This window comes from Macrotis lagotis, chromosome 2, assembly GCF_037893015.1.
Source record: "Macrotis lagotis isolate mMagLag1 chromosome 2, bilby.v1.9.chrom.fasta, whole genome shotgun sequence".
Taxonomy (NCBI): domain Eukaryota; kingdom Metazoa; phylum Chordata; class Mammalia; order Peramelemorphia; family Peramelidae; genus Macrotis; species Macrotis lagotis.
This window is the reverse complement of record NC_133659.1, coordinates 88,255,177-88,280,685: the sequence shown is the minus strand read 5'-3', so window position 1 is coordinate 88,280,685 and position 25,509 is coordinate 88,255,177. Positions and strand designations below refer to the sequence as shown.

The following is a 25,509-nucleotide window of genomic DNA, read 5'->3' as shown; positions in this document are numbered from 1 at the left end:
CAAATAGTCATTCAACTGTGCTTAAAGACTGACACATAAGATAGCCTGACTTACTTTGGGATAATTTCATAAAGGATTTTTCCCCTTTATATCAAACCTAAATTTCCTCTTTGCATAGTATGTTATCATAGAAATAACACCAGATTGGGACAGCTAGGTGGTGCAGTGGATAGAGCACTGATCCTGGAGTCAGAAAGACCTGAGTTCAATTCCGGTCTCAGACACTTAATACTTATTAGCTGTGTGACCTTGGGTAAGTCACTTAACCCCACCACTGCCTTGCAAAACTCAAAAACAAACAAAAAAATGAAATTACACTGGACTAAAGGAGAGTCAAAAGACAAAGGTTTTAGTCTGCATTCTACCAATGACTACTTTGCAGGACAGGGAAAGACTTTTAAAACTAAAAGGAAGTCCTTGCCTTATCTCCCTCACTAGGACACTGTGATGATTAAATAAGATGCTGTCTGCCAAAGTCCTTTGGAAACTATAAAGGTCTAATTACCATAATTTGAATTTTATGGGAAGCTATGTTGGAAAAAAAGTAACAGAAAATTTTAACATCCATATGTCTATTTTAACATATACATATATCTACTTCGGGGCAGGTACTCCAAAAAATAACCCATATAAAAAAATAATAACATAAAAATTTAAGACAATTATTTATAACAAAGAAAAACTGAAAACAAATTAAATGATCAAGAACAGAAATACCCAAGGTGACAGATTTGTTATCAAGAGACTTAGAGCTAAAACTAATTGAATAACTAGACCAAAGGATAATCACTAATGGTTAGTATTGTCTAGGTCTTTTGAAGAGTGCCAAAAGGAATTTGTGCATGGTCCTATGCTGTTTAACAGTTTTGTGAAAGGGACCTTTCTAAATCCAGTCAACCCCAAATTCCCTATTTTCTAGATAGGAAGGTGAAACACAGAGAGAGTAGATGATTTACTTTGAGTCAATAATATAGTACACAGCAAAGCCAAGATCCCAACATTTTAATCCATGTCTTAGATAAAAGCATAAGATACTATGACTCGGGGTGGCTAGATGGCGTAGTGGATAAAGCACCAGCTTTGGAGTCAGGAGTACCTGGGTTCAAATCTGGTCTCAGACACTTAATAATTACCTAACTGTGTGGCCTTGGGCAAGCCACTTAACCCCATTTGCCTTGCAAAAAAAAAAAAAAAAAAAACCTAAAAAAAAAGATACTATGACTCTTAGAAAGAATATAATGCCAGGAACTACCAACACAGTAAATGATCGCATCATGATTCAAAAGATTTTGACAGTCTATAACCTTAGGCAAAATTCAATAAGATGAAACTTAGCAGAACTGTAAAAATAAAATGGATTGCCTTAGGGAACAGAAGGCTACCTCTTTCTAGGGGTCTTCAAGCAATATCTGAAAATAAAGGATTATAAAGAGAATTCTTGAATAGAAACCCTCAAAGGTTTCTTCTCACTGTGATTCTGTTAAATTTTGCCTGACATGTATTAATTGAGGAACCAAACATTAAAATCCCTCAGCCTCTCAGTGTTTCAAGCTCTCCCACTTAAGAATACTTGCATTAGCAACCCCCCAAGACTACTGAGGGAAAAAGTCCTTTATAAAAATCTTAAAATAAAATTGAATGTGAGTTATCACTAATATTAGTATGGCATATTAATATTAAACAATACTATTATAAATACACATATTAGAATGATATAAGTAAAATAATAAAGTAATAAAGTAAAAATATAATATAATGTAATATAATATAAATAAATAGAGTTCCTATAATTCACAAAAAATTAAAATACAAATATAACCAATTTGTTTTAACAATAAATTACATTTTATGATTATTACCTCAATTCGTGGTTTCTTTGCCTCTGCTAAGATTTCATCTGCTGCTCTTTTTACTGGAATTAAAAAAACGGGAAAATTTTAAGTGTACAGCTTCCAGACAAATTAGAATTTAATATGAATAAATTAACACTCCAGACATACCTTGTGTGGATCGTTGAAGGCCTATTTCAAGGGGAGCACTTCGGTCGATACTTGCAGATGTTGCTAAAGAATCAAAAATATTCATTCAGTAAATTCAATATTTACAGTATACTTTTAGATAAGATTTTTGTTTTCAAATTTATTGTTTTATCTGAACTTTACAAATAATAACCTGATACTCTAGGGAAAATACAATCCATATAAAAAAAAGGTTTACTATTCTGCAGGTCTTAGTGAAAACTCCCACTCTTAGATTCTCTGACATAATTTAATTTGAAAAACATTTGGTTTACAAAATTACTGGAACTAGAGGGGGCCACAGAGGCCATCTAGATCAGCCCCCTCATTTTAGAAGTAAAAAAACTTAAGTCTAAGAAGTTGGAATCACTTGTGTGTACATAGAAGATCTCTAAGTTCAGATCCAGTACTCTTTTCATTATACATACTGCCTCCTTTTATAGAAAGCTTATCTAAATTTCTTCATTATAAAGGATTACCAGTTAGAAATATTATAAAATGGCATATAACTTAAACTTAAATATGACATATGTAGATTTGTGTATTTGTCATATCTAAGCTCCATGTCAGGAGAGCACATCATTCTTCATTCTTATTATTATGTTTCTCTCAGGAGTTAGCATAATGCTCTGACCAAAAATAACATCTATATTTGTTCATTCAACTACTGAAAACTTATCTTAATTAAAAATCTTTAAGACTTTTCATTTTCTCCCTTGACTTAGATCTACCTTGTTTTTCTAATGTTTATACAAACATTTTTTGCACAAATTAAAAAGTCAGCTCTAAACAAATTGGGAAAATGTCAATTGCTCATGGGTAGGCCATGCTAATACGATAAAAAAAAAATTACTTATTCCATACCATGCAAATAAAACTACCAAAGTTATTTTACATAACTGGAAAAAATAGTAACAAAATTAATCTGGAGGAACAAAAGATCAAGAATATTAAGGGGAATCAATGAAAAAAATGGAAAGGAAAGTAGTCTAGTCATATCTGATCTAAAACCATATTATAAAGTAGCAGTTATCAAAACGGGCACTGGCTAAGAAATAGAGAAGTGGATCAGTGAGATAGATTAGGTACAAAAGAAACAGTAGCAAATGACTACAATATTCTACTGTTTGGGAAACTCAAAGACTAACTTCTGGGAAATACTACTGGGAAACCTAGAAAATAGTATGGCAGAAATAGACCAACATTCAACACCCCAAACCAAGATAGGATCAAAATGTGTACAGGATTTAGACATAAAGGTGATACCATAAGCCAATAAGAAGAACAAGGAATAAATAATCTATCAGTTCTATGGAGGGGGAGGAGTTTATAACCAAACAAGAGATAGAACATTATAAATTGCAAAATGGATAATTTTGACTATATTAAATTACAAAGTTTTTGCACAAACAAAACCAATGCAACCAAGATTATAAGGAATAAAGCTGGGAAACAATTTCCACAATTAATGTTTCCAATAAAGGACTCATTTCTAAAACATATAAAGAACTGTGTCAAATTTATAATAATACAAGTCATTCCCCAATTGACAAATGGTCAAATGATAAGAACAGGCAGTTTTCAGTTGAAGAAATTAAATTGACTATCTATAGTTAAATGAAAAAATCATTATTAGAGAAATGAAAAATGAAACAACTCTGAGGTAGCACCTCACACCTCTCAGATTGGCTAAAATGACAGAAAAGATAAATGATCAGTGTTGGAAAGACATGGGAAAACCAGGACAAAAATGCACTGTTTATGGAGCTTGTGAACTGATCCAACCATTTTGGAGAACAATTTGAAACTATGCCCAAAGGGCAATGAAACTGCAGAATATCCTTTGATCCAACAATTCCACTCCAGGGCTGTATTCCAAAGAACACAGAAAAGGGGAAAAGACCCACATGTATAAAAACATTTATAGCAGCTCTTTTTGAAGTGGCAAAAAGTTGGAAATTGAAGACATGTCCGTCAATTGGGGAATGACTGAACCAATTATGGTATATGAGTGTGATGGAGTATTACTGTACTATAAGAAATCATGAGGGGCTGGTTCAGAAAAGCCTGAAAAAAACTTTCATGAACTAAGTCTGAGTAAAGGGAGCAGAACCAGGAGAACACTGTACACAGTGATATGATCAATTATACACACACACACACACACACACACACACACACACAGAACACACGGAGCTCCTCTCAGCAGTTCAATGATTAAGAAGAATCCTGATGAGAGACCTGTCATGGACAATGCCATCCACATCCAGACAAAAAACCATGGAGTTAAAATGAAAAGCAAAGTATACCCCCTGTTCACTTTTAAAACTTCTTTTATGTTTTATCTTTCTTTCTCATGGTTTTCTTTCCTCTGAGTTCTAATTCTTCTTCTTTCATAACATGACTAATATGGAAATATTCTGAACACAACTATATATGTATTATCTATATTAGATAGCTTGCTGCCATGGGGAGGGGGTAAAAGAATGTGATACTCAAAGATTGCAAAAGGATCAATGTCGTCAGCTATCTTTGCATGTAATTGGAAAAAAAATTTTTTAATAGAATGAAAGCATTAATCAATTTATATAAGCCGTCTTAACAGATTCTTTTTTAGGTTTTTGTGACTATTTAGTAATTTGTTTATAGAAAAAAACCAAACTATTAAGCCATATGGTTTTAAAAAAAAAAGCTGATTCTATCAAATTGATAGAGAAGGCTTCTTAACCTAAGATCTATCTATGAATTTAAAAAAAATATTTTTGGTAATTCAACTTAATTTCCTTTGTAATTCTAAGTATTTATTTTATGCACTTAACTATATTAACCTAAGAAAGGGTTCATAGTCTTCAGACTATCAAAGAGTTCATGCCACAAAAACATTAAGAATTCCTGATTCTCTAAGAAAATATTAGCCTACAATATTCTTGTTTGCATTATCTCCATGTAGACTCAATTCATGAGAAAGAAGTTAATGAATTCAACAAATATTTATGAAGCATACTACCTATTGTATAAAGTACAAGACAAATAAATAAGATGGGACTTCCTTTCTAGAGTTCATTATCTAGTAAGAAAGTAGGACAATTACATAAAAAAAAATGTTCCAAACTTTGTAACCAAGTCACAGACTTTTTTGTCATTGCTTTCCCCTATACCCCAAATAGACTGTGACAACTTTCTCTTCAGTACTCTTTGCCACCCATTACCACTCTGTTCAGAAACATCTCCCAAAGCATAAGTTCGAGTTCTGCAGTTCAAACTGGTCAAAAATATTTATCATAAATGTGTTAAGTCCTTTGAGACACACACACACACACACACACACACACACACGTATTATATATGTGTGTATACATATATACACACCCATATATATATATACATACACACACAAACACATACTTATACACACACATATATAATATAACCACACATTTATAGCAAAGTACTAAGGATACAAGGACAAATAATCAAACAATTCTCTCCTCTTAAGCACCTTACAATAGAAAAGTGAGGGTATATATGCAGAAGATCCCAAGAGCAGAGACCAAAAGAGTAACAGTGTCTTCACAATTCAAAGAGGTGAATTAACTTCAATCAGAATGTAGGAAAATGCACATTAATAAAGGCGGATAAAATCGATTGTAATTACCCTTTTTGTAGACCAGAAAGGCTTTTATCTGAAAAACAATTGTAGTAATTACTCACACGTTTCGCCATTTAGATATGCAAGTAAATCTTTTCTATCAGGTCTTCTAACCACAGGAATGTTTTCAGTCTAAAAAGAAAGTTATACATTTGACATCAGGAAACAGTATTTTAAAATTTAAGAAATTTGCTCCATTAAAACCCAAATGGCATCTTGAATTTCACTCAAATATATCTAGATACAAAATATTTATAAATATGATAATTCTAGAAAGAAATCAGTCAAAAGATTCTAATAAGCTAAACTTTTCAGAAATAAATTTTGGCTGAATTCTTCATAGAACATTTAAAAATATTTTCTCTTGAAAAAGAACTATAACATTTATTAACATTTATGTAGGCCTTTAAGATTTACAAAGCACTTTTTTAATAACAATTTTGTCAAAATATAGATGAGGAAGCTCTTCAGGAGTAAAATAACTTCCCTATTCACATAGCTAGTTAAGTGTTAGAACCTAAAATCATTTTTCTAATTTTATAATCAGATAATTATGATTCTGTAATCAGATAATATAATCAGGTATTATCAATTTCTGATTTTAAATCTTTCTAATTTCCTCAATGCAATCATCTTTACAGTATCCCATTTCATTCACCAAAACTAACTCTGAACATTCACTCTTGATCATAGGTAGATCACACTTTTGACATGTGAGGAACAGTTTCTTTCAATGCCTAAACCAAAGATACTGGCTCCATATTGATTCTTCTTAGCTTATCAGATGTCTTCTCAATTCCACTACTCAGGATCAGTGCTTTATTTATAAGATCAAGATTTAAATTGAATTTAGAGGTAGAAGCATCCTAGGAGTTACTCAAAGTCTTTGTTGTGCAAGAAATGAAACTGCAGTCCAGAAAAATTAAAGATTCCACGTTACACGTACATGTGCCAGAAACAGGACCTGATTACAAATTTTCAAATTCCAAACCAAGCCTCTATCTTTATAGCTTCTTTTTCTCTTGCGTAGTTTTCCCTTAATAAAGTTCCATATACACATAAACAAATTACCTTTCTCAAATAATAAATATGCAGGCTATGTCAGGAGGTCTGAAAATAAGTTTTAATAAAACTAAAATGCTGAAAGCATCTATTTTTTAGCAAGTAATTCAGATTTCTACATTTTTAAAAACACTGCCAAGGCAGGAAGAGGTAAAGAAAATATTAAACAAATTTTCAAGTAAAATAAATTGGGGATCCCTAAACAACTTGATATTATAATTGTCCCAATTCTCCATTTCATCTTCCTAGTATACTATTCCATAGAGTTGGAGGATGGGTTTTTTTTTAGGTTTTTGCAAGGCAAATGGGGTTAAGTGGCTTGCCCAAGGCCACACAGCTAGGTAATTATTAAGTGTCTGAAACCGGATTTGAACCCAGGTACTCCTGACTCCAGGGCCAGTGCTTTATCCACTAAGCCACCTAGCTGCCCCGAGGATTTTTTTTTTTAAGTAGCAAGGTTAGATATTCCAGTTTTATCAACTATTAGGCCTACAATGATGACATGCAAGAGCAGTGCCAACTGGCTAAAAAGAGTCTAGGGTGAGCACCTTGGTCTAATTATCTCTTTCTACTTAATATATTTATTAATTTAATTGTTAAATATAATACAGACGGCACTGCCAGACACTGAAAAACTTTATGATAAAGATAATAATAAAAAAGAAATGAAAGCATTTACTTTACAAATAAGGTAATTACCATGTCTATGACAAAAATATAGATATAATTCTTAATTCAATTTTATTAATTGGCCATAGTTGATTAATATGCAAAAAAATTAAACCACCCTACTTATACATTAACAATTACATATTAACATTTCTAATTACTCTGACAATATTTTTAAATCCTCATATTTTTCTATAGTTTTTAAAAATACAAGAAAAGTCTCTTATGGTTATTTTAAAAGCTGCTTTAGAAAAGTATTTGTATGCAAGATATACAAATCTATTGACAGAATTGCTGTAACTTCAGTGATACTATAGGGTCACAGAATTTTAGAACTAGAATTCTACACTTCTATCGTTTTTAGAATATCATTATAAAATATACCATATATCATCAAATGGCCTGACAGAATTACATTGCACGGGGGGAAAAAAATCATTCTAGCAACTTCTCCCTGCTTTGTCAGTATGAACACATGAATATTTTTTCATATAAAAATACTATCAATCATAGATATTAACCTGGCTTTTTAGTCTCCTTGTATGCTTGCCTGTATACACCCTCATTTTTTTGAAGTTACAAACAGAAAAATTAAAATTTTGGCTAGAAAAGGAACTGTTCCCATATAATTTACATAAAAATAGTAGTTTTTATATCAATGAACCATTTAAAGTAGTTCAACTTACTGCAGCCCGCCGGACATATACAGGATGAGAAAGATGTACATTATTAAGCAAGAACAAGATAGAATCCAAAGTGTAGTACTCTCTGGGTTGGCCTTCCTTCCCTGTCCTGAAATAAACAAAGCAAGAGTTTTACACATAAAAAGGTATACTGGAAAAAAACAAAAAGTTAGGATACCCCAATTCAAATCTTAGTTCTACCCCTCAACGTTTATATGGCCTAGACAAGCAACAATATCACAAAGTCTCAGTTTCCTTACCTCTAAAATCATTATGTTGGACTAGATTACTCTGATGCCCACCCCAGTTCTAAGTTTTATGATTTTACAAATTATTACTTTTATTAGCATCCTAACCCCCAAACCTTTTTATCCATCCTTCAAATGGAAGCAAAATGCACCTTTCTCATACAAATCGGCTTCCTAACATTTCTCAACTTAAAATTCTACCAACTCCTTAATCAGCAATTCAAAGCACTCTTTTCCAGACTAATCTCATACTAATTCACTCCTATTTTAAACATCAAACTATAATTGGGCTATTTGTCCTTCCCCACATATGCCCAACACTTTTCAATCTTCTTATCTTCCTCTACACCTAGAATGGTCTTCCCTCACTCACCCCACCCTACTGAAAATCTAGACTCAGTCTTTAAACTTCAAGCTAAAATGCCCTCTTCTCTATGAAATTTTCTCTGAACTACCCTCATCCACATTTATCCTCCTCTTGGACCTTGTCAACATAGCGCTTTATAATTGTGTACTAATGAGGCATTATTCTGCATTTTATATATTATGTCATATCCCCTACTTCTTGAAGCTCTATTAGATCAGAGGCTGACATGTTAATCTTTGCATTTTTACCTAGTACTTACACATCACAGTAGGCACTTAGTAAACATTTATAATGTTACTGTTAAGTTACAATGCCATTAAAAATATTTCACTATGTACTGATTGATAAAATGCAAATTTAGAGCCTTAAAAAGAAAATTTTAGATAAAAATCATTTTGAGAAATTGTGATATAACTGACTATAATATATGAAATATAATTTTAAATTCAACTATTAAGTTTCACTTTTTAAAATTAAATTTTCATGTACTTTATCCCACTAGTTCTCCTGGCACTGGATAATTGATATTGCCATCTAGATAACAATAATGGAAGACATTTATATTGGGCTTTAAAGTTTACAAAGCACTCTACATTAGCTCATTTGGTTCTCATAATCTTGTGAATAGTTCACCTAGAACAGAAATGTCAAACTGTCCCAAATTTGGTGTTCATGTGTGGCCCCAAGCAAATAAAAATTTGATTGGGAAATGTTTGAGACAACAGAAACACAACATTAATAATGTTATCTTGTGGTTTTCTAAGTCAGTATGCATCCTGGAGGTTTGACACTGACCTAGAAAATTATCCTATGCACAAAATTACATACCTAAGAAAAAGTCTGTTTGGAAGTATAACTGTCAGACCACTTGACAGTCAGGCCCAACCAAATACTTGAGGGATAAGAATAAAAGAAGATAATCTCACAAGATCAAAACATATTTGAGGGGCGGCTAGGAGGCCTAGTGGATAAAGCACTGGCCTTGGAGTCAGGAGTACCTGGGTTCAAATCCAGTCTCAGACACTTAATAATTACCTAGCTGTATGGACTTGGGCAAGCCACTTAAGCCCATTTGCCTTGCAAAAAAAAAAACCATATTTGAAAAGTAATCTGGCATAACCACTATTACTAATATTCACTGTTTTAATGTTATGTACTACTTTCTATCTATCATCTCATTTTAAATTCCCAACAATCCTGTGAAAGAGGTTAGATCTTTTCAGATCCATTTTACAGAACATTCTAAGCACTACAATTTGAAAATATGGAGACAAAACTCCTCCAAGGGTTCAAATCTCACATCAGACTCATTAACTGGCTTTAGCACTGAACTTCTCAAAAGTCTGTTTCTTCACCTGAATACCAGCACTATACCTCAAAGGACTGTTGGAGGTTTTTTGCAAACTCAAAATCACTACACAATTAAGTCATATAAATTCCAATAACAACAACTGGCATAGTCAATTTTTGTCTTTTACTAACCACAAGCAACTGGAAAATAGTTCATTCACAGCTTCAAAAATGCTTTGGATCAATCAAGATGCTAAGTGATCAGTACCCAGGAGATCTAAATATATGTAGAGTACAAGTTTTTTGTGATTTCAACCAACAACTCAAAACAGATTTCTAAAATCTGAAAAAAACGTGTTTCCCACAAATGACCAAATTATATCTTGAATAGCTCAGTTCTTCTTGAGTCAATCAAGTTCTTTAAGTCCTCAGGAAGAAAAAAAATCTATGATCTGGATCTACTGTTCTCCTCCACCATCACCCAAAGTGTTTGTGTCATAGTCTATCTATCCAAAACCTAGATCTTCCCTCCAAATAAACTATTCACTGAAATAAAACAGAGAACATACTGTTCTCTCAAATTCCTTCATCAGACAAATGCTCCCTGCCACTTATTACAGGTCCAAAGGTAGAACAACAATCTTTGCGATATTTACATGAAAATACACTGGGTCATCTGCACAATGTGCTACCACCTCAGAAAGGCAATATGGTAGGGAAAGAGCAACTTTATTATAGCATAAAGAAACAAGTTACTTTTGATGTTCTCTTTTCCTTTTGATTTATGTGAAACAATAACTTGTACAATTTTTTAGTTAACAGAATAAAGGTAAGTGTAAAGATGGTTTAAAATCTGCTGGGAAAAATGTCACATTATATTCTTTATGTTATATTAGACGTATTAAGTTAGATCATATTAAGTATTTGCCTAGAATATTCACACAAAACACCTTAATCTAAGGCAAAGTCTTTAATGCATGCATACCTTTGCTACTACACTACAATATATTAGTATCCAAAAAATACCCACCTGTGTGTCCACAGATCCCACATGTTCATAAAATAATTTCCATTTGGTTAGTGGAGTCTAACTGAGCCCATGTTAAAGGTTTAGTTTGTTATATAGTTTTTGTAAATTAGTTCTATGATTGTGTAACAAAGATTTCTCCAGTCCATTCTCATTCAGGGCTTGAGTCACGGAGCCTGGAAGTTCAAGGGTATGGTTTTTTTCCCTCCTTTCTGCAGCTTACATTCTGGGAATTTCACTGTTAGCACATCCGTCAGAAAATAGATCAATGTACCAAACTAATCTAATCATTCCTTATCTGAAAAAGGAAGGGAGTTGGACTGATTGACTTATGAAGTCTCTACCCAAGCTGGATCCTTGATCGGATCCCTGGGAACCTCAGTACTTCAGAACTTTATCGGCTAGTAAAGGTCCCTAGGCCTATTATAAAAACAAGAACTTCTTCCTAAATCTATGTAGATGAAAAAAAAAACAAAAAATGAATTGTGTTACAAAGGGAAAATGAATACGGATGTGTGAGGCTGTTCCATGCGCACCAACTGAGGTAGCACCGGTAACAAGCTACACAAACAGAAGCCAAATGGGGTGGGGGGGCGGGGGGGTACAGGTCCTCTATTTCGGCAAGAACCATACTAAGTGGTAATGCAATTTTGATTGGGTCCTTCGAAGGTCCGGCCGGCTGTTGCTCACACCCTCCCAGGAGCTGGCCAACGCCAGGGCATGGCACGGCGAGCCGGTCCGGCCGCCCCGTGCCCCCTCCCGGGGCCCACCTGTCAGCCCGCGCTCGGTCCAGAGTGCTCCTGCCCCCTCAAGCCGCGGGCGCTCGGCACATGGCAATAACATGTACACACATGGCCCATGTAACGAGCTCTGGGCTCTTCCCGGACACCTCGTTTTCCCACTTTCCCCTGTGCGCGTTCCGTAAAGCAGAAACACACCATAATTGAATTAAAAAAAAAAAAGTTTCGCGAGCCCGTGCGCATCCGGGAAAGTGTCCGCGGGGGAAGCGGAGCCCCCGGCTCGGCGGCGGCGGCGGCGGAACCCCCCGGAGGCCGGCCCGAGGCAGCGCCGCCCCTCCTCCCTCCCCGCGCCACCCCGCCGGCGGGCACCTGCCCGCTCCGCCCGCCCCGGGCCCGCGGGGGGCAGGGGCGCCCGGACACGCGGCCTCCCGGCGCCCGCTCCGCCGGCGCCGCCGCACTCACCCCCAGATCACATAGTTGGTCTTGACGTTCTTGGGCCACGAGAACTCGCCGAAGATCACCTCGTCCCCCTTCACCACGATCTCCTTCTTCTGGATGTTGTACTGGCGCAGGACGCTCAGCACGTCCGCCATCTTCCCCCTCCGCGGCGCTCCGGCCGCCGCCGCCGCTCCGCCGCGCCCCGCGCCTCTCCCGCCGGCAGGCGCGGCGGCCCCGCAGCAGCTGCGCCCACGGCCGGCCGCGGAGACGACGGCCGCGGCCCCCCGGGGCGCCGAGGACCCCGCGTGATCGGGCTAGGCCCCGCCGCCGGCTGCCCGAGCCGAACGCCTGAGCCCGAGTGGCCGCCGCCGCCGCGCCGCGCCGCGCCGCCGCCAGGGGGAGCCGCGGCCTCCTGGGAAGGGGCTCGGGCCGGCACGCACGCGGCGCCGCACTCACACGCGCGGGCCGCGCCGGCCCGGGGGGCGCGCTCGGGGTGCGCGTGCGCGGGCGGCCCGGCCGGGCCCGGGCGCGCGCCGCCACGCGCCGCTTCCCAACGAGCCGCCCGGGGGCGGGGCCTCGGCGCCGGCCCCGCCCCCTCCCGGCCGCCATGTGCGCTCTCTGTGTGCCCCTCGCCCTGGCCCACTCGCGCGCTGGTCTGTCACGGGCGTCGCCCTCGGCGTCCGCCTCCGGGGACCCTCCCCACGCCATCGACTCAGTGGGCTTGTGCCATGAAACATCCACGCCTGCGTGCGCGTCTTCCCACGTAGGTGTGCTTGCATGTATGTGTCTTACTATGCGTACGCTTACGTAATCCTGCACAGCGCCGCGGAATGGACTTGGTTTGGGACGAAATCAACAATAAAACCAGTCCCCGAGTCAACTACATCACCAGACGGACTAGGGACTGACCGAATCCTGAGCTGTGCTACCCACGAGTCTGCAAGTTGGTCCAGGGGACTGGCCGCACCTCCCGAAGCTTCGGAAAGGACAAGAGCGCCGGGGACAAGCAGCGATCCGCAGCCGCGCGCTGCCCGAGTGCTTCCCGCGGGTTGGGATCCCACCTCATCTTAGGGGTCCTCTGAAGAAGCAGCACGGACAGAGCTTGGAAGGGCATCGGAGGCGCCCGCGGATGGTGGGCAAAGCCAAGTAGACCAAGCACCTTGTGCAAGGAGCTGCCGTGCCCATTCCGAATCCAATTGTAGAGGAAATGATTAAATATACACTCATAAGGGCATTGGGGCCAATAGAATGCTTATTACTTGGATGCTACTTACATGCTTGGAGATTCTCAACACCAGATAGGGGGTTCCCCCCCCCCCACCTCCTACCACTTTGAGCAGGGAGAAGGGTGATATTTCGGTCATTGATCCAAAGTATCGGGAAAGCATTTTTTTCTTTCTAAGTTGGGGACAGACAAATGACTGAAGCACCAGTTTTGTCATCCCATGAATCCAAAATACAGAGCCTTGAGTCTTTAGGCTACAACTTAAAATTCAGTATGAGTTGATAAAGTAAAATTTAGATCAGTAAGAAAGGTATTTTATACTTTATCGCTGAAGCAAGTCTATATTTATGGGGGGAGGGGGTATCACATTTACTATTAAACAAGAATATTTTACTATTGTAAAAATAACATTAATTGTACAAAATGAGAATAAATATTAAATAAAATAAATTTTTAAAAAAGGTATTTTAGACAAGGATTTCTTTAGAAGTTGCTCTTCCCCCTTTCACTTTTTCCTGAAGTAAAATGAATCTTCCCTTTGCTTCCATCACCCTGTCCCTTGTATTATGTATTTCTTCGTGTACAACTTTATCTCCTCTTCCCCTTTTCCCTAATAAAATATAAACTCCTGGAATCATTTTTAAATAGTGGTATCACTCATACTTGGTATACCCTAGAGGGAGATTTCCTAGCCAGGGAAATCCCTACACATATACAGATCGCAACTCAAACAGGCTTGGTAGATAAATCTAGGTTGTTGTGAAAGTTAAGTGACTCCTCTAACATGATACTGCTTGTTAAGTGGCGCTGAAAGAGGATTTGAAGTCAAGTTTTCCTATATCTCTTAGTCTTCTGGATGTTTACTATAAATTGAACTGAAATCATATTTTCAGCCAATGGTTAACATTATGATCAGCTGTTTTCATAGAATAATATGTTTAATAAAAGTACATGTACAACTTTTACCAGACCATTCCTCAGTGAGGGGAAGGAAGTGGGAAGGGAGGGTGGTAGAAAAATGTGTAATTTATAAATGTGCAAGTGAATGAATGTTGAAAAACTTGCATAACATGTAATTGGAAAAATAAAATAAAAAAACAATAAAAAAATTTGTGGTGTGGTAAGTATATTGAGAAGATGGGTAAGTTTATAAATTCTGCTTTGGATTTGAATCTTTGGATCTTCACTGTCATTCAACTTATTATCTATCTCTTACAACTTTGTATTATCTCCAAATTTTATGAACATGTCATCTATACCTATCACTGATTAAAAAAAATTAAAAGAGAAAGTCTAAAGAGAATTCAAGGCAAAAATAAAAAAAGACAATGTGTTTAGAGGTAAAAGAGACCTTAGAGGCTATCAGGTCCAAAATCTCCACAGTTTTCATATGAGAAAACTAAGGCATAGAGCAACTAAATAAGGCCCCAAGTCATAAAAATTAAGATATGGGAAACTCGATTAAAAGTATCACCAGGGGGTGGCTAGGTGGCCCAGTGCATAGAGCACTGGCTTGGAGTCAGGAGTACCTGAGTTCAAATTTGACCTCAAACAATTATCTAGCTGTGTGGCCTCCGGTAAGCCACTTAACTCCATTTGCCTTGCAAAAAAAACTAAAAAACAAAGTATCACCAGAATTAAGCAGGCTATACTCTTTAGTATAAAATGGAATGGGGAAGTGAGGTAGACTTTGGATATGATTGTCCTAAATCTATTGTCCTATGAAAACAGATGGACTTAACTAATCGTAAAGCATGTGTTTTTCTTGTAGTTCCATTTGACAGGCACAATTGCCACCTGCTTTTAGTCTGCCTAAATTGTAGGAGTGAAATACCTTCTACTTTTAAGGTCTTAATCTGTAAACCCAGAGCTATAAAATGACAGCACATTTAACGTTGTCATTATTTCAATACTTATTACTTCAGTGAATAATTGATGCCCCCCCCACCCCGGGGGGGTACTCAAGTGGTACAGATCAATGCCCTAAGTGACACCTGTCCATGTCTTCTCTATTGACAAAAAAAAGCATTAATACTGTAGGATTTTAGGCACCAGTTTGCCAGAAACTATTAGTCATTTCTGATTTAGAAATGTTCAAAATGGCAGTGTCACCATACTTTTCTTTATATATTAGTTATAAGACAGTTTGGGATAAGATTTATAGGAAGCCAAGAAGGAACCTCTGGGTTACCATGGCTAGTAATTAACCCTTTCTGGATAGTGCAGAACTTTCCTACTAAATATTAAGGTGTAAGGGTTTAGGTAAAAATGTAATGTGGCACTATTGCCACCTAGTGACTTGATTACTAAATTGCAGGGGTGACTTTTTTTTTAAAGGGTTCATTGTCTTAAGCCTAAAATTAAAGGATGGGTGTTCTTCTAAAACAGGTTGTTGAGGAAGGGAAAATATGAAGACTGATTTGTAAAGATGACTTTTCCTTAATAAGAATCAATTCAGATATTTGTATATCTCACCTTGATTGGCTTTTTCCTAATCCTGTTCTGTTACAATGTCCCAGATGTCCTAATGTCTTTCCTAGGCCTGCTTCCATATTTCCCACTCACATTTATAGTCAGGGTCCCCTAAGAGTGGCTGACTACTTTTCCTCTCAGGGTTCTAGGGTTAACCTTGAGAGATTGCTTTAAAATACACACACACACACACACACACACACACACACACACACACATATTTAGATGATCTTGAGACGTTTACATATTATATAGTTGATCTTGAGATTCTACTGTTGATCTTCTTAGATGCTTTTTTTTTGAAGTATTACTTGTTTACTTTCCTTTTGAATGTAGAGTATTTGATTACGGAAGTATAGTTATGTCCTTTGCCAAAAGGGTATTGGTTGGGTAGCTAGATGGTACAGTGGATAAAGCACCAGCCCTGGAGTCAGGAGGACCTGAATTAAAATATTACTACTCTTTTTATCATGTATATTTGCCTCATTTCAGTGAATGTGTTTTATTTTTTTAATGAAGTCATTTTTAGGGGTAAACATCCAATATTATAAATGGTCTGACACTAGAGTAAAAATTATGTCTATTCTATACTAAGGCTTCAAACATACAGAAAAATGACACAATTTTTAATTCAATTCAGCAAATATTTATTGAGTGTTAAGCAAATCTCTCCATTACATGTTTACAGTCATCACTTAAAACAAAATTCACATAGTGAAGTTTTGCTCATAACACTGGATTTTTCAGTTTGGGAAACTAAACAGCTGCTATAAAAGCAGGTCCTAATTATTATATTTTGTACTTCTCTTTGGATGAATTTTTTTCCCCCATGAAAGTTCGTGGTCAATTCAAAACTTTGTCTTTAGAACACTAAAACATCATATTTTCAGTAAAATGAGGAATGGAAAGAATGATGCAAAATATTTAAAGGGAAATTCAGTTCTTCAAAGGCCAACCCTAAATTCTGGTATGCATATGGTTCTAAATATTTAGGAGAAGCTCTGTTTATGGTGGTAAAGAAATGGAAACTGAGGGAATGTCTATCAATTGGGAAATGGCTTAACAAACTGTGGTATATGTATGTGATGGAACACTATTGTTCTATTAGAACCCAGGAGGGATTGGAACTCAGGGAACCCTGGAAGGATTTGCATGAACTGATGCTGAGAGAGATGAGCAGAATGAGAAAAACATTGTACATCCTAATAGCAACATGGGGTTGATGATAAATCTTAATGGACTTGCACATACCAACAGGGCAACAATCAGGCACAATTTTGGGATATCTGCAATGGAGAATGCCATTTCTATCTTGAGAAAGAACTGTGGAGTTTGAACAAAGTCCAAAGACTATTACCTTTAATTAAAAAAAAAAGTCTTATTATGTAATTCTGCTATATCTCATACTATGTTTCTTCCTTAAGGATATTATTTCTCTCTCATCACATTCAACTTAGATCAATGCATACTATGGGAACAATGTAAAGACTAACAAACTGCCTTCTGTGGGGGGGGAGCAAGATTGGGGAGAAAATTGTAAAACTCAAAATAAATAAAATCTTTCTAAAATTAAAAAATAGAATAAATATTCAGAGAGATTTGAAATCAAATGAATGTCTTGTAGTTGGGATTATTTGTAACTGAGTAAATCACTGGATTACTTTAGGCCTATTTATTTATTTAGTCATAAGGAGTTTACATAGTAGAAGAGATAAAATACATTACATAATTATGTGCAAAAAAGTCATGTTCAACTCTTTGTGAACCCATTTGGGGTTTTCTTAACAAAAATGCTGTAATTTGCCATTTGCTTCTCCAACTCATTTTGCAGATGTTAAAGAATATTAAGGGATGCCCTGAACTTGCTTCTCTGAGGTACTATATTTTCCAAAATCACTGGACCCAGAGTATTCAGGGGGATCTAAATGTGCCAAGGATGAAACCCTCTCTCTCTCTCTCTCTCTCTCACAGTTGACATAACATGTTTTTTGCATCCCAAGCTGAACTCCCTGTGTGTCCTTGGGAGTCAAGACGGGTACCAGGCAGTTTACTGTAGGTTGAGAAATTTTTTGTGCAGCTGGGACTCTTGTAGATAAACAGACCATCTTACTTTCATAGTCTTGCAGATCTCAAGGAAAAAAGAAGGCAGTTTTTGACATTGCATTGCTCCTCCCCTTTGGGAGAGGCTCTGTTCTTTTCCAAACTTAACTGCACCTTTCCCCTTCCCATGTCACACCCTTTTAGATGGGGATTTCTGATACCTCCTTCTTTGTTCTAGCTATTGAAAAAAAAAATACAAGCTCAATGCAGTATGAACTCTTTAAGTTCCACATACATGTTTCTTTTTATTTTTTTTCCTGGGTTGTCTATTTTAGTGACAAATTAATAAATTTATTGTTCTAATTACAAGCATAAATGGTTTTCCACATCCTTTTTTTTGGTAAGGTTTTGAGTTTTACATTTTTCTCCCTCCCTACCTTTCCTTCTCCCTTTCCCTTGACAGCGAATAATCTAATATAGATTATACATGTATAACTGCTAAGCATATTTCCATATTAATCATGTGGTAAAAGAAGAATCAGAACAAAAGGGGAAAAATACAAAAGAAAAAACATACAACATAAAACAAACTTTAGAAATTGAAAATAATATGTTTTGCTCTGCATTCAGACCCCATAATTCCTTCTCTGGATGGAAATATTTCCCATCACAAGTCTTTTAGAATTGTCTTTGATTGCTGAACTTCTGAGAAGAATAACTCCATCACAGTTTATCATCACCCAATGTTGCTGTTAATGTGTAGAATGTTCTTCTGGCTCTGCTCACTTCACTCTACATCAATTTAAGCAAGTCTTTCCAGGCTTTTCTGAAGTTTGGCCCTCATTATTTCTTATAGAACAATAGTGGTCTATCATATTCATATACCACAATTTTTTCAGTGATTCCCCAACTGATGGGCATCCCCTCAATTTCTAATTTTTTGCTGCTATATTTTTAACATGGTTTTTACCTTTCTTATAATTTCTTTGGGATGCAGACCCAGTTGTGATATTGCTGGATCAAAGAGTATGCAGTTTTATTGCCCTTTGGGCATAATTCCAAATTGTTCTCCAGAAAGAAGCATTTTACAACTCCACCAACAATGCATTAGTGTTCCAGTTTTCCTGCATTCCTTCCAACATTATATGATTTTTTTGACATATTGTCCAATCTGATTGGTGTGAAATGCTGCCTCAGTTTTTTTTAATTTTTAACATTTTATTTGTTTTCCAATTATATACAATAGTAATATGTACCCATCATTTTTTGCAAGGCTCTGAATTCTACAATCCCCCCCTCCACAGAAGGCTGTCTGACAGTCTCTACATTGTTTCCATGCAATACATTGATGTAAATAGAATGTGTTATAAGAGTAAACATAAGAGAAAACACAAACTCCCTCCCCCCCAAGAAAATGAGAAACATCAAGAATAGAGAGAGAGAAAAAAAATTGTACTTCAGTCTGTGTTCAGATTTCAATGGCTCTGTCTCTGGGGTGAGTTGCTTTCTTTATCATAAGTCCACCAGAGAAGTTGCTTCAATATTTTTGCTTTCAATATTTTTCCCACAGTTGCTATTACTATCTGTACTTCCACCCTATTTCTCCTCACTCTCATTTATTCTATTCTCTCTCTTTCATCATCAAAAGTGTGTTGAATCTGAGTCCCTCTCCCTTGATCTTCCCTCTCTTCTATCACCTATTTCCCCCCCCTTCCCTCCCCCATTCCCCTTTATCCCATTCCTTTCTTCTTAATTCTTCTCTAGGGTAAGATATATTTCCTCACCCTATTAATGTGTATGTTATTTCCTCTCTGAGCCATTTCTGATGAGAATGAAGGCTCACTCATTCCCCCCCTTGCTTTCCCTCTTTCCACTTCATTAAAAAAGCTTTTTCTTGACTCTTAAGTGAAATTTCAGAGTTGTTTTAATTTAAATTTCTCTAATCAGTAATGATTTAAGATCATTTTTCATATTACTATGGATAGCTTTAATTTTTTCATCTGGAAACTGCCTATTCATATCCTTTGACATTTATCAACTGGGCAATGACTAGTATTCTTATAAATTTGAGTCAGAGGTATTTGCTGTAAAAATTGTTTCCCAACTTATTGTCTTCCTTTTAATCTTGGTTGCATTGATTTTATTTAAACAAAATTCATTAAACGTATTCAAAATGATCCGTTTTGCATTTTATAATGTTCTCTATTTTGTTTGTCATAAACTCCTCCCTTTTCCATAATATGGCAGAGAAACTATTCCATGTTCTTTTAATTGGTTTATGATAATCACTTTTTATGTCTATTACAGGAATTGGATATAAGTATAGGGTGTGAGCTGTTGCTATATAACTAGTTTCTGTCATAGAAGTTTTTGTTAAAGAATAAGTTCTTATCCCAGAAACTGGAGTCTTTGGGTTTGTTTAATAGATTACTACAATAATTTACTAGTGTTTCTTTTATATCTAATGTATTTTACTGATCCAATCTATTTCTTAGCTAGTACCAAACAGTTTTGATGACTGCTGCTTTATAATTTTAGATCTGGTATGGCTAGGTCACCTTCCTTTTTTTTTTTATCCATTAATTTCCTTGATATTCTTGCTTATTTTTCTTGAATACATCTAGTTTTCATGTTTCATGAAGTTGCCTGTTGTCATAATTACTTGGTGACACAGATGAAAAAACAGAGGCAATCAGGGTTAATTGGTTTGCCCACGGTCACAGAACTAGTGGAAGTCAGAGGACAGATTTGAATTCAAAAAGATGAGTCTTCCTGTCTCTAGGCCCAGTATTCTAGCTGCTGCCACCTAACTGCCCATGTTGTAAAATAGATCATGATAAATACATTTGAAAAACAGATCAACTAGAATAAAGAAGTTTAAAGGAGAAGTTCTTGGTGAACAGCTTCAAGGAAGAAATTCTATTTGAGCTAGGTCTTGAAGGATTTCAATAAGCAGAGATCATGGAGGTGGTATTCCAGACAGAAGAAATAATTATCTAAGAAATGGAGGTGAGGAATCTCATAATGTGTTTATAGACTGGTTAAATATAGTTATGTATAATATTATATATATGTATAATATATATAAATATAGTTATAATATAATATATATAAATATAAATATAGTTATATATATATATAAATATATATAAATATAAATATAGTTATAATATAATATATAAATATAGTTATGTATAATATTGCTAAAAAAAACCCATTCTCATGAATAATGGAATAATAAGATGGAAGTAGTAGTGTTATCTTGGAATGGAAGATAGCTTAAGAGTAGTTGTATCCAACTCAATTCTGGTGGGTGAGCTGCAAATTGACTTAGAAAACCACAAATTAACCTTACTTATGTTGAATTTTTATTTTGTTAAACTTCCCAATTATATTTTAATCTGTTTGTGCAATACTTTGGAGTTTTGTTCATGGCAATTGACACTTCTGACTTAAAGAATGGCTAATCTAACCTGACATTCAATATAGGAGAATAGCTAAGGAGATCGACATTTATTAAGGGCTAACCATGCACCAATCTCTATTCTGGGTAGTGAAGTTGACAAAGGCAAATAACAATTTCTGCATCAAAAAATTTATAATCCTGTGGATACACCAGGTATACATAAGAGTGCAATAGAGCAAGCAATTGGCATCCTAGAATTTGTAATTCAAAGAGACAAAATTTCCTTCAGAGAATCTTGAAAATAATTTGGAACTATCATAATTTTTGAGATGTAAGGTAGAACTGAAGCATACCCCATAGTTTTTTTTAAAGGTTTTTGCAAGGCAAATGGGGTTAAGTTGCTTGCCCAAGGCCACACAGCTAGGTAATTATTAAGTGTCTGAGACCAGATTTGAACCCAGGTACTCCTGACTCCAGGGCCGGTCCTCTATCCACTGGGCAACCTAGCCACCCCATAGCCCATAGTTCTTAAAGAGACAAACCTGATCTTCAAGAAATAGACTGATAGTAACCTTAAGAACTGAACAACAACATTGGCATTAGGGTCAACACTCAATCCTGATTAGAATTCAGTTTGATCAAAAAAGCATCAGAAGCACTGGGACAGCCAGAGAACAAGAAAATGAAGAGAGAGCCATAAGTCGTCTCTTGTAGCCAATCTCAGAGCAGTCCACTGGGCTGAAGTTATTAGTGCTGTACCTATCTCTTTAAGGATTCAAAAAAGTTTTAATACAAAGGTCTGCTCTGTCTCTAATTTTCCCTCTTCAAGCACATCTCACAGAGATAAACAAACTACTTTAAAGTAGGCCATACTGTCACATCTTTGCCTGAAGGTTATGAATTTCCCCAATTGGGAGCTTTGATCTATTATAATTTTGCTAACAATTTTTCATCATATATAAACTCCATTATATTGGCAATAAATTAAAAAATGAGATGTGTCCTAACAGTGTAAGTGATTTAGATCTCCAGAGGCAGAGAATGGAGAGGACTTGGAGTAAGAGATATAACAAAAAGAAGTGCAAATAAAAAATGATCCTTTGCTTTAGACTCAAGGACAGGAAGGATTGATTTGAGGAAAATCGATTTAGAGCTGGAACAGATGGTGTCATTAACAGAAATATAATTCCCAGGGAGTTTGTTAATTAAAGGGAGGAAAGAAATAGGAAGTATCTTGAGGGAACAATAGGATTATGGGAAAGTTTTTTTTTAGTATATGGAAGACTTGAACCTATAAATAGAATAGGAGAAGCCATTTTAGGAGAGATAACAGCTCATATTTACATGGTATTTAGGATTTAAAAACATTACATACATGCATTATCTTATTGGTCCTCACAGCTGTGTGAAGTAAGGACCACAACTGTAAAGATCTTTATTTTAAAGAACATAAACAGGGATGGCTGGGTGGTCCAGTGGATAGAGCACCGGCCCTGGAATCAGGAGTACCTGAATTCAAATCCGGCCTCAGACACTTAATAATTACCTAGTTGTGTGGCCTTGGGCAAGCCACTTAACCCCATTGCCTTGTAAAAAACTAAAAAAACAAAACAAAAAAAAAAACCCATAAACTAAAGATCCTGACTTGCCTCTAACTCAAGTGACTAGTTAGTGTCAGAGGTGACATTGGAATTCAGGTTTTTCCTATCTAATAACACTCACTCCCTGATACTAAACTAAGATGAGATTATGAGACTGACATCATTAAATGGAGGTTTTAGTTTTGGAAAACAAGAGGAATACTTTTTCTTCTAAGAAAAATTGTGTGAAGATGCAGAAAAATTAGATAAGAGGCAAGAAATTGAGAGAACTCCCTTTGGATGGCATGATTTCACCAAGGTAGGATGAAGGTTAGGGCATCCATAAAGTAAAGGACCTATGAAAATATAGTGGGGGTAGGGGAAGGGAGGAAATGAAATGATTTTTAGGAGTTTGGTTGAAATCAACTAGAGGTGAACTTGATGAATAGACTTGGTCCAATTAAACCATATTACATAAACTTATAGTGAGATTAATTTACTTTTTTTCTTTTCTCCAAGAAGGCTTAGATTATTACAAATACTTTAAACAAAAAATAATGAATATTGCCATCAGCCAAAATTCTAGTGAAATTTGATTTGGTGTAATATGCCATAACCACATTATCCTAAAGGATTTCTGGGATAGAAACCACTGAATAAATTATCCTAGTTGATTCAGTATAAAGAATGGTAAAAATCAATGTTTTGTTTTGTTTGTTCTATTTTTCTCTAAAAGATTTAAGAATAACCTGGCTTCTAAGCAAGCCTAGTTTGAAGTGGAGCCTACTCTTCCAATACCATGTGGGAGAGTGTAAACTCCCTGATTGACAGTCTGTGTCTTTAAAAGTAGCACACTCCAAGTGGTTACTATTTTTCCCCTATCTTTTTGACTCTTGTATCTGCTGCTTCACATGTAGATACTATGAATTAAATAAGATTGCCCTTCCCCTCCTTTCCATTCTACACCAGCAAGAAATTTCAGACCTTGGAGGTGTTCCTTTCAGCTTTAGGTTTCTTCCTTGGTTTAAGCAGACTAAAGGTGATCCCCACAGCTCATGAATTTGAGCCAAGGAGACCTTGGAGCCAGGATTGCTGGTGGTGCAGCAGCCAGCCATCTCAAAATGGAAACCTTGGAAAAAAAACCTGGGTTCCTTGCACTGGATACCTAGTGTAATGGTTTTGGAGCAAGGAGAATGGGAACCATTCTTTAAAGGAACTGAGTTAAACTAGGAACGTAATCTCTTTCCATTCCCTCAAAACAGGGGTAGCCCAAAAGGGGGACTGGGATTATGCCTTCCATAAATTTGAGGGTATATGTTTAGTTATGATATACACCTTCTGAAGTAAACATTCCTTTGTAAAAGCTCGACTGTGTCATGTAAACACTTAATTTTCAGAATCAAGCTAATAATATTAGATTTATGAAATGTGTTTATTATCTTGTAGCTCAATTTAAAAAAAGATTTAATATAATTTATGACTCAGATATAGAGACAATTGTTTTCTACTATTTTCTTAACTGAATTAGTATTTCTTGAATCTGCAGTGACTTATTAAGAAGGACTTCTAGATGAGAGGATGCAGTAGAACTAGATCTTCAATGTCCCTTCTAGGACAAAATCATATCAACTAAATTAACATAATTTTTTATATTCTTTTTTGGGGGGATTGGGTTTTGAAAGGTAATGAGGTTAAGTGACTTGCCTAAGGTCACACAGCTAGGTAATTACTGTCTGAGGCCACGATGGAACTCAGATCCTCCTGATTCCAGGGCTGGTGCTCTATCCACTACACCACCTAGCTGGCCCATTTTTTAGATCTTGATATCTTCTTAGATTTTTATTTCTAGACTACTTGATCATTTTTTCTCTTTGAATTAAAAAAAATAACAACCCAACAATATTTTATCCTCTTGACAAAAGAAAATAAGGGAATGATTAACATTGATTACTTGTAATAAAAAGGGAAAAGATCCAGAAAATAAATGGAACATTCAATACTACACTTAGAACACCAGATGGCACTGTATATCATTTTTAATTCAAATTTTTAGGTATCTTAAAAATCTTTCCACTTCCTAATAGTATTTTTAAAAAATTTCTTAAGCCTATAAAGGCACTGGTATAGATACATTTTATGGCTATAGGAATGTTCTTCAAATAGATGACACCACATGGAGATCAGGAAAAAAACTGATGTAAATTAGTTTATTCTCCTAGCCTCAGTTAATTCCTTTTCTATTTGAGTATTTCTACAACATTCATTGGGGAATTGAAGTGATAAAAATTACAGCACTTTCTGCTCACATTCCATGGAACCTTCCTCAACATCCTCTTCAGTGCTGTATTAACTTGACAGGAATTTCAATAATCATTTATTAAACACTTACTATTTACTGGACATAATTGCTAAGAAAATAGCAAATCATAGTCGAAAGACACAAGTCCCTGCCCTCAAGGAGCATACATTTGAATGGAGGAATATAACGAAAAGAAATTGAAAGGCCAGAAAATAATAGACAAATTTCTTCCTTGTACTTTCAGAGTACAGCATGGAAATGATTGAGAACTTTGGCCTGGGCCTCTTAGGAGGCTC

At 36.3% G+C, this 25,509-nt stretch overlaps 1 protein-coding gene across 1 annotated transcript in view; it reads right to left on the bottom strand.

The window, feature by feature from the left end:
• The window catches only part of CDC73 (cell division cycle 73), a 140,871-nt gene extending 128,476 nt beyond the window's left edge, over positions 1-12,395 (bottom strand). The window contains exons 1-5 of the mRNA XM_074222273.1: positions 12,216-12,395; positions 8,085-8,190; positions 5,730-5,799; positions 2,001-2,063; positions 1,860-1,912 (exon numbers count right to left, since the gene is read on the bottom strand). Of these exons, the coding sequence (XP_074078374.1) occupies positions 1,860-1,912; positions 2,001-2,063; positions 5,730-5,799; positions 8,085-8,190; positions 12,216-12,346 (423 nt within the window). The 5' untranslated portion in view covers positions 12,347-12,395. The remainder of the gene's footprint in view (positions 1-1,859; positions 1,913-2,000; positions 2,064-5,729; positions 5,800-8,084; positions 8,191-12,215) is intronic.
• Positions 12,396-25,509: the final 13,114 nt, after the last annotated feature.